The sequence below is a fragment of the Lithobates pipiens genome, unplaced genomic scaffold, assembly GCF_037356315.1.
Source record: "Lithobates pipiens isolate NorthernLeopardFrog02 unplaced genomic scaffold, aLitPip1_a1.2 Scaffold_22, whole genome shotgun sequence".
NCBI lineage: Eukaryota > Metazoa > Chordata > Amphibia > Anura > Ranidae > Lithobates > Lithobates pipiens.
Genome location: NW_027507784.1, coordinates 197,653,223 through 197,668,323, shown reverse-complemented (window position 1 = coordinate 197,668,323; position 15,101 = coordinate 197,653,223). Strand labels below are relative to the sequence as shown.

General features: G+C 42.6%; 1 protein-coding gene across 2 annotated transcripts in view; it reads left to right on the top strand.

Moving 5' to 3' along the window:
* The window catches only part of GTF3C1 (general transcription factor IIIC subunit 1), a 377,991-nt gene that overhangs the window by 120,183 nt on the left and 242,707 nt on the right, over positions 1-15,101 (top strand). For both annotated transcript variants that reach the window (XM_077448810.1, XM_077448811.1), the window contains exon 9: positions 1,318-1,591. In XM_077448810.1, coding sequence (XP_077304936.1) covers positions 1,318-1,591 — 274 coding nt within the window. The remainder of the gene's footprint in view (positions 1-1,317; positions 1,592-15,101) is intronic.

Genomic DNA, 15,101 nt, shown 5'->3' with positions numbered 1-15,101 from the left:
ACCTCACCTCACTTCTTGAATGTCTCTCCGGTGAGTCTCTTCAAGACGGATAATCGGAGCCTCAATGTCAGACCTGGTGGGGAGAGCTTGCAGGAGAGTCCTAATGTCCCGATCCACCTCATTCTGTTCTGAAGGGGGGGTTGCTGCCATCGTCACCTCCGAGGAGTCCTCCTGTGTAATCCGGGATGCTCGGCCGTACCCAGCCCTAATCCGGGATGCTCGGCCGTACCCAGCCCTAATCCGGGATGCTCGGCCGTACCCAGCCCTAATCCGGGATGCTCGGCCGTACCCAGCCCTAATCCGGGATGCTCGGCCGTACCCAGCCCTAATCCGGGATGCTCGGCCGTACCCAGCCCTAATCCGCGATGCTCGGCCGTACCCAGCCCTACTCGGCGATGCTCGGCCGTACCCAGCCCTACTCGGCGATGCTCGGCCGTACCCAGCCCTACTCGGCGATGCTCGGCCGTACCCAGCCCTACTCGGCGATGCTCGGCCGTACCCAGCCCTACTCGGCGATGCTCGGCCGTACCCAGCCCTACTCGGCGATGCTCGGCCGTACCCAGCCCTACTCGGCGATGCCCGGCCGTACCCAGCCCTACTCGGCGATGCCCGGCCGTACCCAGCCCTACTCGGCGATGCCCGGCCGAGTAGGGCTGGGTACGGCCGAGTAGGGCTGGGTACGGCCGAGTAGGGCTGGGTACGGCCGAGCATAGCCGAGTAGGGCTGGGTACGGCTAGTATGCAGTCACTGCTTACATATGTGTGCCGGACCTACGCTTGCTTTTGTGAATATGCACAGAGGGATGGGGGTGCTGTTATAATTTTTTATTTATTTTTTGGTTGTTTATGTAAATTACATATTTTTCATTTTATTTTATCTTTATTGCTATCGCAAGGAGGCTAACAAAGCCCTCTTTTGATAGCTTTAGGCAAGTGACAGGTAGTCTTTAGAGAGCTGCTGATGTCTCCCCTGTTCTCTAAAGCAGCTAACAAAGTATTAATCTTGCTTGATTAGCTGCTTTTCTTGTTGTAACAGTCATGGAATGACAACTTTGAAACTGAAAGTGATAAAATCATTTATTGTTTCCAGGTTTATTCGTCACAGAGGAGATGGGAGATTTTATATTCCACCAGTACTGGCTCCATAGAGCTTTATAGATCACATTCAACATCATCCTAAGCTAGCCTGTGGAAGCCACTATTTTATAGCTATGCCATCAATTGGACCATTATTCATTAATTATTTAGCAATGTGGGGAAAATGGAACATTAGCTTAATGAACATTTTGAAACTTCTTTCTTTCGTGTTTTATTTCAGGGCTTCATGGAAGATGAAGGACGTCAGCGAACTACCAAATTTATTTCTCATGTATTTGTGGAGGAAAGTGAATTACGCAAACAATTTTTAGAGGAAAAAGCAAAAAGCGAACAGCTTTCATTGATTAATTCAGCCCTATTACAAAATGTAGAAGACGACAAAGCAATGTATACTGAAAACAACCCAGCTGCAGATTTACAGATTTCAGAGGATGAGAGGGATGATTTGAGTGAGTACATTGCTAGGACAAGCACTCCTCTGCCTTCATCAAAGGGTAAGCCATTTTAAAATTCCAAACCACCTAAAACTGATATTATACTCCTGCAGTTTCCTTGTTTTTATATGATTTTGGTAACTTTGAAGGATGGAATTTCCCTACTAATCTGCTGGGTGATTAAGGATGTTTACTTATTCCAAGCTGAAATAAGTATCAGCCTTACTTGTGGGTAGCGTGACATTTGTTACTACTGTCCCCTTTCAAGACTATAACCCAAACCCATCAACAATCTGTAGATTTTCCTCATGCAGAAGGAATGTTGATATATGTTCCATTGTAAAATTACTAATAGTCAATAACCAGTCAGCCTTGTTCCTGATCATTTATATATACCATGTCCTCTGACATGATCACCTCTTTATTAGTAGACAGCTGCTTGTGTATTTCTATCTCTGTGCATTTGCTGTGTACAGAAAACAGGAATACTTGTTTTTGTACTGTTTTGCCCATTTGTCAGCATACAATACATAGCAAACTAGAAAATATTGGGCATTACTGGTACCAGTATAAGGATGGCCACACGGGTAATATAAAAATATCTAAATTTATTATATACAAATTTTGCAAAAAAGAAAAAAGTTTACAAACATGCATCAGTGTGACAGAAGATATACACCATAATAAGAAGAAAACATGCCTAGGTCTACTGCCAACAAGTCTAATGCCAAAAATGTTGACACGTTTCACAGGCGCTTCCTGAGGACCCCATTGATTTGGCAGCAGAGATAATGGCCTATACAGAAGAAAATTTGCAATAATCAATTGGTATTCAACGAATGTCAAGATATCCATACAGTTTGTTACATCTTATATGTCAAATCACGTGTCGCCACAGGGGCATAGAGCAAGGATAGTTGAACATATATAGTGCAGACAAGAAAAGTAATGTTGGGCAGTCGAATAACATATATAAATGTAGCCTTATAATAGGAAAATAAATGAATAAACGACCAGTCAACCAAGATAACCTCATATACTACAGCAGGGGTGCCCAACCGTTGGCCCGTGGGCCACACGTGGCACGCGGAACCCTCCGATGTGGCCCGCCATGTCTTGCTCTGGGATGATGGGTCAGCCAGCCCAGATCGTGGGTTCCCGACCTGCCATCTCCGAGCATCAGCGGGAAGAACGGAGCCACTGCTAGAGGAAGCAGAGCCGATGCTTCCTGTATAGGGCCGGCTCCTTCACAGGAGGGAGTGATACCAAATGTACTCCATCTGCGACAGGAAGCATCGGCTCTGCTCTCTACTGCAGCTGCATGCTTCTGTCACACTAATGCACGGGAACCTGCGATCTCGGACAGCAGCCAACAGTGTCAGTCACTAGCCACCAGTACCAGCCAGCAGTACCAGTACCCACCACCAGTAACAGCCACCAGTACCCATCAGCAGTATCAATACCAGCCAGCATTACCCACCAACAGTACTAGTACCAACCAGAAGTAACCGCCAACAGTACCAGTACCCACCAGCAATACCAGCCAGCAGTACCCACCAGCAATACCAGCCAGTAGTACCAGTACCAGCCAGCAGTACTAGTATCCGCCAGCAGTACCAGCACCTGTCCGCAGTACCCAACAGAAGTACCAGCCCCGGAGGACAGCCAGCAGCAGCCAACAGTTATAACCACCTGGGGGACAGGAACAACCAGCTGCAGGAATAAGCTAAGCAAAGATCAAGGTCAGTTGAGATGCAGGTAAATAACACTGCATCAGTGTGAAAGCAGCCTTAGGCCCCTTTCACACGATCGGGTCTGCCTGTCTGTTTTTCAGGCGGACCCAATTGGACCCTCCATTCACCTCTATAGAGCGGCAGATGTAAACAGACACATGCCCGTTTATACCCGCCTATCTGCAATCCGATCTGCTTAAAAAAACAGAAGGGGATCTGTCCTTTCTGTCTGGGCAAATCAGAGGGCAGTTAGGGTAGAGCGGGCTGCATCTATGTCTGCTCTACATATGCAGAGTGGACACAGACTTGCCATCCGCCAGCTACACTCGTGGGCCATGACCGGTTTCCAAGTTGCTAAAGTGGCCCTCGCTCCTCAAAAAGTCGGGCACCCCTGTACTACAGTATCCCCATGGTACGGGACTTGTCTTCAGATGAAGAAAAAGGCACAGTATGGAAAAGACAGCAAACGTAGGGTTGTACCCTAGATGTACAAGGTTATTGTCTAGATATCCGCAAATGGGGTAAGAGATATACAATTAGGCACAATGTGTACTAGCAGAATTTCATTCTAAATTTTTCATTTTAAGAGCATTCAATTTTCTAATTGTTAGTGGAATCAAATCAATATTAGTTTTCAACCACAGTGATGAGAATCTGAAGATGGGAAATTTCTCTCAAACGAACAATTTTTTACCAGTGTATGTGGTTTTCGCTCAGGAAATTACATTGACTACAAAATGGAATGTTAAAAGCATTCTTTTGAATGACATTCGCCTGGTAATTGCATGTACAAATCATTTTATTAAACATTTTTGAATGAACATTCCTAAATATATAGCCAGCCTAAGGCTTTTTAGAGTGAGCTGTAATGCTATACAGTTGGTCCTGCCTTTGGTGTGCTTATCACACACTGAAAAACTGCAATCTTTTCTTAACCCCTTCCTGACCAGCGCACTATTATATACGTTGGCACAATGGCATGGGTGGGCAAAAGGGCGTACCCATACATCCCTCCGTGTTAGCTGCCTAGCTGGCACGCACACGCGCACTCTGTGTGTTAACAAGGCATTGCCCTGTTCTGCCAGATGACACGACAGAGATCCACTGTTCCTTGTCATCGGGAGCAGTGATCTGTCATGTCCCTGGCAGCCCATTCCCTTACACACTATACAGTTAACCCCTTGATCACCCCCTAGTGTTTAACCCCTTCCCTGCCAGTGACATTTATACAGTAATCGGTGGTTATTTTTAAATGTCACTGGTCCCAAAATAGTGTCAAAGGTGTCCTATCTGTCACAGTCCTGATAAATAAATATAATTTATTATAGCAAAAAGTAAAACGTATTGCTTTTTTTCCAAATTCTTTCGGGACTGAAGTGGTTAAATTGCCATGTTGTATCTTTACTTAATACATGATGAATTCCTTTGTCATATATTAAATGTCCAAACTGGATACACACTTCAAAATTCGCCAACTATGTGTATCATCACTGCGCCATATACAACCCTACCCCAGCCGCTACTTAAATATATGAATAAATAAACCAGAAGGTGAATAAAAAAATATATAAATTATCACATAAACCACCTTGTAGCGCTCGACTTGTAGAAAAAAATAATATATACAACAAAAAATATCATTGATTGCAATATTGTGTTTTCCCAAAGTCTATATAAATTCGCATATACAAAATCACTTATCAAAAAGCAATAAAATATAAATGTAAATGTGAAACAAAATAGTCCATAAGAAAAAATCTAAAGTGAAAAAAACTTTTCCTTGTGTGAAAATCAGTGTCCATATAATGAAAGCCTTCACCACACCCTCGGTGTTCTTGACCCCCCTCGTTGGAGCACTCACCAGCTGCAGCGCTCAGCACTCTCGTGTTGAGCTAAATAAGCATTTTAGATCTTTTTAGTGATGTCAGCAGATGTTCAGCAATCACTTGCAGTATAATTCCCTTAAGGTATCACTGGAATTCCCCCTCAAACCACCTCAGAGAAAAAGAGACTTTCCATAGTGTAACACTGTAAAAATCTTTTAATCTCGATAAAAACCACTCATTATTGCACTCACATGAGCATAACTTGAACAAAAGCACTTCAAAATCACTCCAATCCTCAGCAACAGGTTACTTTCCTCCAAGGCATTGGTGGTCACACTAGATACTGGCAGGATTAGCAGCACAAATACTGTCTCCAACTCTTACTTTCTGCTGTTTGGTACCTGACAGCGAAGCATAAAGTTTGAAACCAGCGCCACAATCTCCCAGTCCTCTCTCCTGTGTCAACTCCGCCTCAGCTGTAATGCTTAGTATGTCAAAAGATAGTTACCAGATAGCCACGCCCCTGACATGTTTCGTCACAAGACTTCCTCATGGGATTGGCTATCCGGCTCCCAGTTCAGCCCTTTTATTCTAATTAAATGGCAACCATCCCATAATACCCCAGAGGATACCACGCCTCCGCCATCGAATACTATTGGGTGTCCGCACAGTCTAGTCAGTCAATCCCCGCCCGGCACAACCTCCCCCATCTACGTAGGTTCAGTCACCAAGCGTGTATATCGAAACAGCCTATCGTAATGCTCAAACGTCCGCCGCCGATCCCCTATTCGGCATACGTGCGTCTCCCCAATCGCGCATGCGCGGAGCCCCGCAGTTTCACATTCATGCTCAATAGCATTCAATCCATGTCGTACTGCGCAAGTGTCACCCCTCTCACCGTACCGGCTTAGGATCAGCGTGACGCAGCAGAGCCCCCAGCTCTCTCCCCGTCATCATCACACCGCTCAGTCGCGCATGCGCAGTTCCCATTAGACATCACTAGATGGACGCACTTTCTCCAAGTTCTGCTACCACCCAGCCTCATATCGAAAATACACAGGACAGCAGACCCTCCCTTCCCCCTAGGCGGATGATCCATTGATCGCACATCTCCCAAGTCTAGCAGCATTGCAATCAGAGACATCCCCCCAAGTGTCAGCGGTCAAACAGATCGAAACCCATACACGAATGCATAAGTCTCTTTAATGTCTTAACATTATGCAAAGAGCTTATCTTGTTTAATACACTAAAGCCCACATATATGCAAAAAAGCACTGAGTGTTATTAAAAGAAATCGGACGAATTTAACCTCATCCAATAAAAATAATACTCCTCATATGCTAAAGTGTATATATACTAAAAAAATATAATATATATAAAAAACACACACAACTACCGTATCCCTGTATCACCGATGCCTCAGAGTTTACATTAGCATAAATGAATCCAGGTATACTGATATTATAGTGCATCCCAGTATCCCAAAGGTGCACCTTATCCCAATAATCACAAATAAAATCTCAGAACAAATTCGGCAAACATAATGAAAAACAAAATATGAACTCATGCATTTATACACGTTTATATGAGCGTACTTTCTTAGACAATTCTAACTATTTGTACATAATGAGTGTACACATTTTAAAAACTTTGCACATATGTGAGTGTGCACAGGCGCACCCCTCCACATCTATATCTAGCACAATAAAATATAAAATAATACCGGTAAACTATAAACTTCTCTCCTAGCTTATAATTGGAACAGATGAACATAACGCAAATACCATCCCCCCAATTACTCATAGCCTAAAATTCCCTTATCCTGAATCTCTATAAATATATCCCCCAGGCTAACCAACATTAAGGTCAAAAATATAGGGGTCCTTCACCCATAGGTTATACAGCACTAATAATGTCTCCTGCTAAGGGTATTACCCCCAAATAAAGAATCTAACCCCCTCAAATTTCCAATCAGATATCAAGAATTATTAATGAAGCTATTGACATCCAGTTCAATATTCATTCCCATTGGTGTCAAACTTCTCATCAAAAAAATCCATTTAGTTTCCCTTTGGGAGAGATCCCTTACCCGGTTTGAGCCCCTCCAGGAAGGATGGACATGATCTATGCCACAAAACTGCAAGAGGCTTGAGTGTCAACTTTTTGGACCTGACCATAGAAAGGGAGGGGGACCAGTTGAAAACAACTGTATTTTTCAAGACCACAGATCGGAATAGTTACCTGTCCACGAGGAGTGGTCATCACCGCTCTTGGATCAGGAACATCCCGAAGGGACAGTTTTTAAGGGTCCGCCGTAATTGTACTACTGATGAGGATTTTGCTATCCAATCTGGGGTCTTGAAGAATAGGTTTATACAAAAGGGTTATAATGTCACTTGTTTGGATACCACCATTGAGGAGGTCGCTAATACTCCTAGGAGCATATGCCTTCAGGGATTATTATTTATGCCTTTAGGGATGTATTATTTTTATTGGATGAGGTTAAATTCGTCCTATTTCTTTTAATAACACTCAGTGCTTTTTTGCATATATGTGGGCTTTAGTGTATTAAACAAGATAAGCTCTTTGCATAATGTTAAGACATTAAGGAGACTTATGCATTTGTGTATGGGTTTCGATCTGTTTGACCGCTGACACTTGGGGGGATGTCTCTGATTGCAATGCTGCTAGACTTGGGAGATGTGCGATCAATGGATCATCCGCCTAGGGGGAAGGGAGGGTCTGCTGTCCTGTGTATTTTCGATATGAGGCTGGGTGGTAGCAGAACTTGGAGAAAGTGCTTCTATCTAGTGATGTCTAGTGGGAACTGCGTATGCGCGACTGAGCGGTGTGATGATGACGGGGAGAGAGCTGGGGGCTCTGCCGCGTCGCGCTGATCCTAAGCCGGTACGGTGAGAGGGGTGACGCTTGCGCAGTACGGCATGGATTGAATGCTATTGAGCATGAATGTGAAACTGCGGGGCTCCACGCATGCGCGATTGGGGAGACGCACGTATGCCGAATAGGGGATCGGCGGCGGACGTTTGAGCGTTATGATAGGCTGTTTCGATTATACACGCTTGGTGACTGAACCTACGTAGATGGGGGAGGTTGTGCCGGGCGGGGATTGACTGACTAGACTGTGCGGACACCCAATAGTATTCGATGGCGGAGGCGTGGTATCCTCGGGGGTATTATGGGATGGTTGCCATTTAATTAGAATAAAAGGGCTGAACTGGGAGCCGGATAGCCAATCCCATGAGGAAGTCTTGTGACGAAACATGTCAGGGCGTGGCTATCTGGCAACTATCTTTTGACATACTAAGCATTACAGCTGAGGCGGAGTTGACACAGGAGAGAGGACTGGGAGATTGTGGCGCTGGTTTCAAACTTTATGCTTCGCTGTCAGGTACCAAACAGCAGAAAGTAAGAGTTGGAGACAGTATTTGTGCTGCTAATCCTGCCAGTATCTAGTGTGACCACCAATGCCTTGGAGGAAAGTAACCTGTTGCTGAGGATTGGAGTGATTTTGAAGTGCTTTTGTTCAAGTTATGCTCATGTGAGTGCAATAATGAGTGGTTTTTATCGAGATTAAAAGATTTTTACAGTGTTACACTATGGAAAGTCTCTCTCTTTCTCTGAGGTGGTTTGAGGGGGAATTCCAGTGATACCTTAAGGGAATTATACTGCAAGTGATTGCTGAACATCTGCTGACATCACTAAAAAGATCTAAAACGCTTATTTAGCTCAACACGAGAGTGCTGAGCGCTGCAGCTGGTGAGTGCTCCAACGAGGGGGGTCACGAACACCGAGGGTGTGGTGAAGGCTTTCATTATATGGACACTGATTTTCACACAAGGAAAAGTTTTTTTCACTTTAGATTTTTTTCTTATGGACTATTTTGTTTCACATTTGCATTTATATTTTATTGCTTTTTGATTTATAAGTAATTTTGTATATGCGAATTTATATAGACTTTGGGAAAACACAATATTGAAATCAATGATATTTTTTGTTGTATATATTATTTTTTTTCTACAAGTCGAGCGCTACAAGGTGGTTTATGTGATAATTTTATATATTTTTTTATTCACCTTCTGGTTTATATATTAAATGTCATTTGTAAAACTGAAATAGTATGCATACAGTAAAAACATATTTATATTTTAACCACTTGCCACTCGCCATATAGCAAAATGATGTCGGCAAAGTGGTTGCGATATCCTGACTGTCTGTCATATGACGCGGGCAGGTTAACAAGCTGCTGCATGCCTCAGGGGGCATGCATCACGTCGATCCTTGTTGCGGCGTGTCAGCAAACCAGATCTAGGTAAAAAGTCTTTGACTCTTACCATGTGATCAGCCATGACCAATCACGGGTGATCACGATGTAAACAGGAATAGCCGTTTATCGTAGTTTCCTCACTCACATCTGATGGGCGCTAGTAGAGGAGAGCTGATCGGCTGCTCCTCTGACAGGGTGGGGATCAGCACAGCCCCCCTCGGATGCTCAACCAGGACCACCAGGAATGGCATCCCTGGTGCCAATGTGTGCTCACACATGCCAATCAGTGCCCACCAGCAATACCTGTCAGTGCCTCCTAATCAGCAGTGCCAATCATTGCCACTCATCAGTGCCCACCTATCGGTGCCTGTCTGTGCTGCCTATAAGTGTCCATCTGTGCCACCTCATCAGTGCCCATCAGTGAAGGAGTAAACTTATTTACAAAATTTTATAACAAAGAAACTTTATTTTTTGCTAAAAACAAAAAACAATCGGTGATTGAATACAATCAAAAGAAAGCTCTATTTGTGGGAAGAAAATGATAAACATGTCGCTGTTTAAATGACAATTGCACAGCCATGCTACGCTGTACCCAAACAACATCACTGAAAGCTGAAAATTGGCTTGGGCAGAGGAAGGGGGGAAAGTGCCCAGTATTGAAGTGGTTAAAGAGAATAGTTTAAAACTGAAATTGAAATAAAGTTGATTCAAAGTATCACTTTAAACCAATACTAACCAATATGCATTTTGTATATTGCAGAATGCAGCAACCGAAACAGCCAAATGCTTGGCTGCACTGATAGGCAGAGCTCTGACACTTACAGATAGGCTTGAACCTTCCTGTCTCCTGCACATCCCTTTTTGCCAGTATGGCTTAATGTACACGGGATGGTTTTACAACCTCTTCTGAACGATTTAACTTGACAGATGGTAACCCACTATAATTAATGGAAAATGAGTGGGGCTTTTGACAGTGCTTATTTTCAAAAAGAAAAGCGAATATAATACAAAGTTATATACATTTTATTTATTCAAAACATAGTTAAAATAGTATAATCAACAACAATGATATACAGTGATGGTCTAGATAATCAAGAGATGAATTGAATGGAGATATATTGTCGCATGTTATCCCGACATGTTTCGCAGATATGCTTAATCAAACAATAAACACTCTAGGTTTAAAAAGAAACGCATACAAAATTACATTATCAACAATTGCAAGAGGACATATTGAAAGAAAAACACCACTTAAATGGTGAATATTGTTTACCCCAGACCAAGCAAACCACCTAAAACCACTGCCAGATGAAATGCAACCATTTGGTAACCCCACAGGTCTAATATCAGCAAAAATAGTAGAGGCTAAAAAGTCCAGCTACAAAAAAGTAATATAAATAATGTTTATCCCCCTTGTTGAAATTTATGCAACAAAATGGTACCCCTACTTTTTAGATAAACATCCTCCAATACTGAATAAAATACTATTGGCAATTCTATCTACCGTTACGTTGAAAATGATTTTGTTACTTAAAATCAAGTTCGTAGGGCCCAAGAGGAAAATGACTAAAGATGTAGACTTCAATAAGCAGCATAGTTATTGATATTGCAAGAGGTCAAATGCGGAAAACAAAATACCAAAAAAAGGAAAAATACGATGGGTTAAATTTAAAAAAAAAATACGAAACGACAAGCCGCATAATTTGGGGCATAATGGCAAAGGAGATATCAACTCCCAGTATAGTAGCAAATATATTTACGTTTATATATTTTCCCCTTCTGAAAAAATATGTAAACGAAATTAAACGGCTATGTCATTTCATACAAATAGAGTGGCTAAATAGCAGCAGTGCAAGGCTAAGTTAGGCAGTATCACTTACCAAAAAACTCGGGCTCGTATAGTTTGTCATGTCCTCTGGCACAAACGAGGACTGACAAAGCTGGCTTTTATAATTCCCTGCCATTGAGCTGGCGTCTGACATCACCGGTTCGATGCAGACAGAAAAGCGATATTGCGCATGCCTAGAGGGCTTAAGGAAGCCCTGAGCCTACAATCCCCACAATGTAATGGGGGACGGAGGAGATGGAGCGCCATCGCCGCTGTAAACAAGGGGCGATACAATGCCACCGCCACACAGATCAAAAAATCACTTCCTCAACTACCAAGCTCAATAGGGGGGAAGAGGCCCAAGTTGTAAAACACAGCCAATAGAAGGCCGTAACGGGAACGCAAACGTAACCAGGAACCTTGGCCCAAGAAGCGCGCATCGCTGTGGTGGGCAACAGCATGACAAGTCATACAGTGCCCTGGGTGTCTATGTGGAAAAATGATGTAGAGATGCGGGAACCCAAAGGAAAGGCAGTGAATGATAATGGAAAGCAAAAAACATTCACACATCTAGGCACAATGGGTAGGACCACCTTACCACATATGAGCCGGGACGCACATCAAACATGCCTATATATTACAAAAAAACACAAAACCAATCATGAAATCCAGGTGGCAATATTTGAATAATCATATTAAACAAAAAAACGAATTCTAATTAATCAAATGAACAACACCAAATAGAAATCAAAATTATAATAATGTGAAAACACTAAAAATGCACAAAATATAATTCTAAATAGATGGCAAATAAATTGTGAGACGAAAAAAGAGGAGCAGGAAAAAAATCAAAGGCTTGAAACTGAGGTTTTTGTTAAATCCTGGAAAAATTGTAGCTTTCAAATCATAAATCCATCTTGCTTCAATTTGAAGGTAAATTTTATCCACACTGCCCCCTCTTAGGTCCAAAGAAACATGTTCCAAAGCCACAAATTTAATTGTATTGGGGTTGAAGGCATGATGAATGCCAACGTGCCGGCTAATGGCAATATCCATTCTTTTCTTTTTAATCGGCTTTATGTGATCTCTGATTCTCATGAAAAATTGTCTCTTCATGTTTCCTACATAAAAGCCACCGCACAGACAACAGGCTACAGGTTAGATAGTAACCCATGTTTAAATGTCCATTTGGCCGCGTTTGTGCTTGGAAGCGTCTGAAAAAAAAAAAGTTAATTTCATTTGATTTTAAATAGCCAAAAATAAAAAACGCCTGTAAATGAAACGCAAGTTACCGCATTTAGAAACGTTTCGCACTTGAAATGCCTCTAAACTCAGCGTCTGAACTCCTTTTTTTTGCTTTCCAAAAAAGGCCTTTAACCACTTACTCCCCCCCCCAGTCACAGTGTCACTGATTGCAGTGATCATTTATTTACTGATCACTGCATTCAGTGTCAGTTGTAACAGTAAAAACTGTCAGGGCAGTTAGTGTTAGGTCCAGGGTAGCCCCCTACCATCCCCCAATAAAGGGTTGACCCTTTCACCCCCTTTTGCCAGTGTCACTAAGCAATCATTTTTCTGATCGCTGCATTAGTGTCGCTAGGTAGCTAGTTTTTTTTTTTCTATAGGTTCACCGCCAGGTTTTTATAGCGCTAGGTACCCCAATATACTACCCAATGATGGTTTTAACCCCCTGATTGCCCCTAGTTAACCCTTTCACCTCCTTTTGCCAGTGTCACTAAGCGATCATTTTTCTGATCGCTGCATTAGTGTCACTAGTGTCGTTAGGTAGCTAGTTATTTTTTTAGGTTCACCGCCAGGTTTTTATTGTGTTAGGTACCCCCATATACTACCCAATAATGGTTTTAACCCCCTGATTGCCCCTAGTTAACCCTTTCACCAGCGATCACAGTATAAGTGTCACTGGTGACGCTGGTTAGCCAGTTGGTTATTTAGGTTCCCCGTCAGGTTTTTATATAGCGCCAGGGACCCCCATATACTACCTAATAAAAATTTGAACCCCCTGCTTGCCCCTAGTTAACCCTTTCACCAGTGATCACTGTATAAGTGTTACGGGTGACTCTGGTTAGTTTGCTTTTTATAGCATCAGGGCACCCACCATTTATTACCCAATAAAGGTTTAACCCCCTGATCACCCGGCGGGTGATATCAATTAGGTTTTAGGGTCAGGGTCTGCGTCGCCCCAGGCAGCGCTAGGTTAGTGCCAGTACCGCTAACACCCACGCGCAAAGCATACACCTCCCGTAGTGGTATAGAATCTGAACAGATCAATATCTGATCTGATCAGATCTATACTAGCGTCCCCAGCAGTTTAGGGTTCCAAAAAAACGCATTGTTAGCGGGATCAGCCCAGATACCTGCTAGCACCTGCGTTTTGCCCCTCTGCCCAGCCCACCCAAGTGCAGTATCGATCGATCACTGTCACTTACAAAACACTAAACACATAACTGCAGCGATCGCAGAGTCAGGCCTGATCCCTGCGATCGCTAACAGTTTTTTTGGTAGCATTTTATATTTAAATCCGGAAGGCAGTGCTTGGTTTTCGGGGTCCCGTACGTGGCTAGGCTCCCAAAAAGTCCCCCACATGTGGTATCCCCGTACTCGCGAAAAGCAGCAGAATTTATTTTGGGGTGTAATTTGACTTATGCCCATGGCATGTGTGAGCAATATATCATTTAGTGACAACTTTGTGCAAAAAAAAAAAAAATTGTAAAATTCCTGAAACTTGTGGCAAAATATAAAATATTTCATGGACTCAACATGCCTCTCAGTAAATAGCTTGGGGTGTCCACTTTCAAAAATGGGGTCATTTGGGGGGGTTTTGTGTTATTTTGGCATTTTATAGCCTTCGAAACTGTGATGGGTAGTGAGGAGTGAAATCAAAAATTTGCACCCTTAGAAATCCTAAAGGCAGTGATTGGTTTTCGGGGTACTGTACGCGGCTAGACTCCCAAAAAGTCCCACATATGTGGTATCCCTGTACTCAGGAGAAGCAGCAGAATATATTTTGGGGTGCAATTCCACAGATAACTATGGCATGTGTGAGCAATATATCATTTAGTGACAACTTTTTGTAAACTTTTTTTTTTTTTTTTTTTTTTGTGTCATTATTCAATCACTTGGGAAAAAAAAAAAAATATTCAATGGGCTCAACATGCCTCTCCACAACTTCCTTGGGGTGTCTACTTTACAAAATGGGGTCATTTGGGGGGGTTTGTACTGCCCTGCCATTTTAGCACCTCAAGAAATGAGATAGGCAGTCGTAAATTAAAAGCTGTGTAAATTCCAGAAAATGTACTCTAGTTTGTAGACGCTATAACTTTTGTGCAAACCAATAAATATACGCTTATTGACATTTTTTTTACTAAAGACATGTGGCTGAATAAATTTTGCCCTAAATGTATGACTAAATTTGAGTTTATTCGATTTTTCTTATAACAAAAAGTAGAAAATATCATTTTTTCTCAAAATTTTCGGTCTTTTTCCATTTATATCGCAAAAAATAAAAATCGCAGAGGCAATCGAATACCATCAAAAGAAAGCTCTATTTGTGGGAAGAAAAGGACGCAAATTTCGTTTGGGTACAACATTGCATGACCGCGCAATTACCAGTTAAAGCAGTGCAGTGCGAAATTGTAAAAAGACCTCTGGTCCTTAGGCTATTTATTGGCCCGGGGCTGAAGTGGTTAAACTCAACTGCCTAAAAATGACATTAAACAAACCAGTGTACATGTACTGATAAGGATAACATTAGATGAGTTCAGGGGCAGCTGAAAAAAAGAAGCTGCCTCTGAACGTCTGTTTACCAGCAGCAGTGTACATGAGGCCTAAGGCTGTCCATCATAGTGTTACCACTATAACACAAACTTAATTCTTCCGC